The 4,349-nt window shown below is 34.8% G+C and overlaps 1 protein-coding gene across 2 annotated transcripts; it reads left to right on the top strand.

The window, feature by feature from the left end:
* LOC107637701 (uncharacterized protein F54F2.2) lies at positions 374 to 1,919 on the top strand. Of its 2 annotated transcripts, none has more exons than XM_016341065.2 (2): positions 374 to 1,594; positions 1,680 to 1,919. In XM_016341065.2, exons 1-2 carry the CDS (start codon positions 647 to 649, stop codon positions 1,722 to 1,724), a joined length of 993 nt encoding a protein of 330 aa, XP_016196551.1. In that variant the 5' UTR covers positions 374 to 646; the 3' UTR covers positions 1,725 to 1,919. The 2 variants fall into 2 exon arrangements, with proteins under 2 accessions (XP_016196551.1, XP_016196550.1); XM_016341064.2 differs by having other exon boundaries at positions 377 to 1,594; positions 1,674 to 1,919.

Genomic DNA, 4,349 nt, shown 5'->3' with positions numbered 1-4,349 from the left:
ACGAAAACGCAGAAGAAATTAAAAAAAGGAAACAAAATCTTTTCGAAAAAGGAAATTATATATTTTCGCGCGTTAATTGAAAAATCTGTTAAGAAACGCGTGGACTAGACGTGTCAGAAGAGGCGCATTTTAAGTATAAGTGAGTATATAGATTTATATAACAAAAAATGCCTGTACGCAGAGATTAATTCTAATTTATTTAGTATGTATTGTACAACTTGTACTTAATTAATTAGTAGTAATCTAGTCGGAATGGCATCAACCAGATCCAGATTTCAGAAAACAAACCGCGCCCGCGTTAATTTATTTATCAAACAAAAATTCCAAACTCTAAACAGTAAACAGTAAACACACAAACCGTTTTGGCTTTCGCGCCAAATTTTCATTGCCCTAAACCACCAAAAATGTTTTCATTTCGAAAACCTCTCCCGTCCTCGCTTCCCTCCTCCGTTTTCCCGGCCCTCTTTTCCCTTTCATTTTTCATTTTCCATTTCAATTCACCGCTTCCACTTCCATTGCATTTTTTAGTTTTGAATTGAAAGCATAGCACCAAAGTGCCAGACCCATTTCTTTCTCACTTGTCAAATTCCAATTCACGAACCTACCAAAGACACAGAGACAGAACCCCCCCGCCCCCTAACAAAAAATGGATTCTTCTTCTTCTGGTTCCACATTCTACGACCTACCTCCCCTCAAGAGACTCAGATTACAACTCCAACAACAACAACAACACACTCCCTTACCTGCCAAGAAGCGCAAAGATTCCCGAAACGCTGCGTTTTACGAAAACCTGAACCCAAATCCAATCCCTCCTTCCGCCACTGCTTATTGTTTACCCGCCAAGAAAAGAGTATGCGCTTTTCAACCCTTCCTCCCACAAAACGACGCCGTTTCACCCTTCCAAATCGACCTCAACCTCGAATACCAAGAAACCGACAAAAAGCTCCAATCTCTCCCCTCATCTCCCCAAAAGCGTCAAGAGCAATATCTTGACGGCAACGGTAACGTCAACGATTGCGATGATGTTGACGTTGACGTTGACGACGGGATTTTATGCTGTGTGTGCCAGAGCACAGACGGAGACCCTACGGATCCAATCGTATTTTGCGACGGTTGCGACCTAATGGTCCACGCTTCCTGCTACGGAAACCCGCTCTCAAAGTCAATCCCAGACGGAGACTGGTTCTGCGAACGGTGTCGTTTCAAAGACGAAGAAGCTGCTTCAGATGCGTCCTCTGTTTCTTGCTGCTGCTGCCTCTGTCCGGTGACCGAAGGCGCGATGAAAAAGACAACGGATAACCGTTGGGCTCACATCGTTTGCGCGCTACTGGTGCCGGAGGTGTTCTTCTTGGATCCTGAAGGGAGAGAGGGAATCGATTGTTCTATGGTTCCGAAGAAGAGGTGGTTGGAGAGGTGCTATGTTTGTGATTCTTGTGATGGTTGTGCTGTTGTGTGCTCTGAGCCAAAGTGCGGTTTGGCGTTTCATGTTACGTGTGGGATTAAAGAGGAGCTTTGTATTGAGTATAAGCAAGGCAAGAAGGGTGCTACCATTGTTGCTGGCTTCTGCAAAACCCACACCCAAATTTGGGACAAGGTAACCGTTTTATAACTGACTCGTCTATCACTTTAATTGATTTACTTAGATTTCAATTTTGATGGGGTTTTTTTGGCAGCAACAGCAATCAGGGAAATACAAAATTGTTGCGGTTGAAGATGAAGTATAGCAAATTTGGCAGCTAGGTTTCTTTAACATTGTTGTTCGTTGACCCCGTTTTTTCTTAGGGAAAAGCAAAGTTTGTTTCCCTTAGAGTTCAATTGAGTTTTAATTTAGTTTTACATTAAACATGTTTTCTGTGATGGATTTCAGTAATATAGCATTTGAATTATGACTAAACTTAATGTTATTTCTTATTTGTTCAGTTCCCTCCTTGGTTTGTTTCAGCAATAAATACGACGCAAACTTTAGTTTAGCCATGTGCATATGCTGTTTCTACACAGAATTTGTGGGAGAAATTAACTTATATAGTCTCATAGTATTCATTTCCATATCCATTGCCATATTGTTTGAATTAGCTTTCCTTTGATCACTGACCACAAAGATAAGGCATTGTTCTGCATTTCTTTCTTTTTCTTTCCCCCAAATCTAAAATAAACAGTTAAATATAAAACGACCAAAATCAGAGGGATATTAAAGTATGAGATAAAAATGAATTGTGCATTATTGAGTTGCAGATAATGGGGATTTTGTATAATTCTTCCAATTATAGGTTAACAAATTAATTAATTTCTTTGAAGATAGGGAGAGAAGGTTTTCCTTGTAAATCAATGCACGAAAGACATTTGCTTTGATGCCAATGCACTGAATTATTTGGGTACAAACATCTAAAGAAGCCATGTCTTCACCATAATCTTCTAGAAGGAATATATCACATGTTTTTCCCTACTCCAATTGGATAGTCAAAAAATACAAAAGGTCCAACAATGAACCGGACTAATTTGATAAACTTTTTTCGATTAACCATGTCAAATTAATCGATTAGAACTAATTCCCCAAACTATATTTAAAATCTCAACTAGATTTTTATGGACAATGCTACTATACTAAAACTTCTTTTTTTCAGTAGGTACTGAAATAAGTTAGTTGTGTCGAGAGAGAGACACATATTGCTGATGTTGCCAGACGCAGAAATAAGAACTCAATCAAATCAGCAGTGGCAGAAACCGATGGAGTGTGTTTACGTCATGGAATGGCATAATTAACATGAATTAATTTATTCTTAATTATGCTAACAATTGGGTTGAATTTTTTTGTTGGAGTTGGGCTCATTTTTTTTAAGTAGTCTGGATTAAAAATATGTATACTTGATCCAAGCAATTTTGGCATAAGACTTTTTAAAGATAATAATAATAATAATAATAATAATAATAATAATAATAATTGAAGATGCGGTGAGTAGGGGTGGCAATGGGTAGAGTAGGGTAGGGTTTGGAGTCAACCCTAACCCTACCTGCGGGTTGAGATTTTTATATAAACTCAACCCTACCCTACCCGCGGGTTGAGAATATCTCAACCCTAACCCTACCCGCTCTTAACCCGCGAGTATCCGACCCTACCCGCGGGTTACAAAAAAAATGCAACGTTATTATATAATTTGATGATAATTTAAAATAGGATTGACTTTTATGTAAGAAAAGTTTATTAAATTATCAATTAATGATCTTCTTTTAATGACTAAGGATCTTTTGTATTTAGTGAGAAGTCTTTAGTTCAACATCCACTTAAAATATATTTTTATATAAGTATATAACATATACATATATAGGGTGCGGGTTGGTCGGGTAGGGTTAAGGCTCAACCCGCACCCTATCCGACCCGCACGAAAACCCTACCCGCATCCTACCCTACACCCGGTACAGATCGGGTTGGCAACCCTACCCGACCGGATAGAATCGGGTTGGGTACCCGCGAATAGGGTACATAGTGCTAGAACTTTGTCTAAAACAAAACTTACATCTAAGAGTGTCCCACCTTTTTATGAAGTGGGCCAAAAAAAATGAAATGAAATTTATTATCACTTCTTTCCTAAAAGAATTTGTTATCATGTCTATTTTTAGTTTTTTACCCATTATTTTACACATCATTTCTAACATATAAATATTTAATGTCTATACAAAAATTTGATTCTAAATGTATATTTTTAAATTTGTAATATAAATAATAATTTTTATATTTTATTATTTTTATTTTTTATATTCATCCAACTACATATTATGTTGTTAACGATGTATATTCATATAAATATGTAAATTATTATTATAAATCTTAAATATAAATTTCATTTTAATAAATACATTAAAAATTTTTAATATTTGAATTAAAATAAAAATTTTATTTTAATTCATACTTATTTATTATGTATGTATTTGATTTACTGTGTATATCTTGTGCATAATAAATCGAATCAACCTGATTTAATTTATATGTAAATGCCTAAAAATTAAATTTTTCTGATTCAATTTATATAGATCTGTTTAGGATATGCATGTAACCAATTTTTATTCAAGATATATGTGTAATTTTGACTTCCAATCAATTTATTAACATAAATTATCCTTATTTTTAAATCCAACATATATTTCTTTTAGTTTTATTTTCTCATAAATTCACTATTCTTTTAAACTTTTAATGATTCGTTAATTACTTTGTATTTACTGTGCTCTTCAAATTTTTTATAAAAAAAAATAAAAGATCAAAATCATCAAATTACAAAATACTAACAAAAATTATTTTTCTTTTTAATTCCTGGATATAATTTAACTTTAATTACGATATCATATTTTATAAAAAC

Source organism: Arachis ipaensis, chromosome B04, assembly GCF_000816755.2.
Source record: "Arachis ipaensis cultivar K30076 chromosome B04, Araip1.1, whole genome shotgun sequence".
NCBI lineage: Eukaryota > Viridiplantae > Streptophyta > Magnoliopsida > Fabales > Fabaceae > Arachis > Arachis ipaensis.
Note: the sequence above shows the minus strand (reverse complement) of the source record. Positions and strands in the feature narration are given on the sequence as shown.

Coding starts and splice junctions, on each gene's coding strand:
- LOC107637701 (XM_016341064.2), top strand. CDS start 647: ATGGATTCTTCTTCTTCTGGTTCCACATTCTACGACCTACCTCCCCTC. Junction 1,595..1,673: donor ACACCCAAATTTGGGACAAG/GTAACCGTTTTA, acceptor TTTTTTTGGCAG/CAACAGCAATCAGGGAAATA.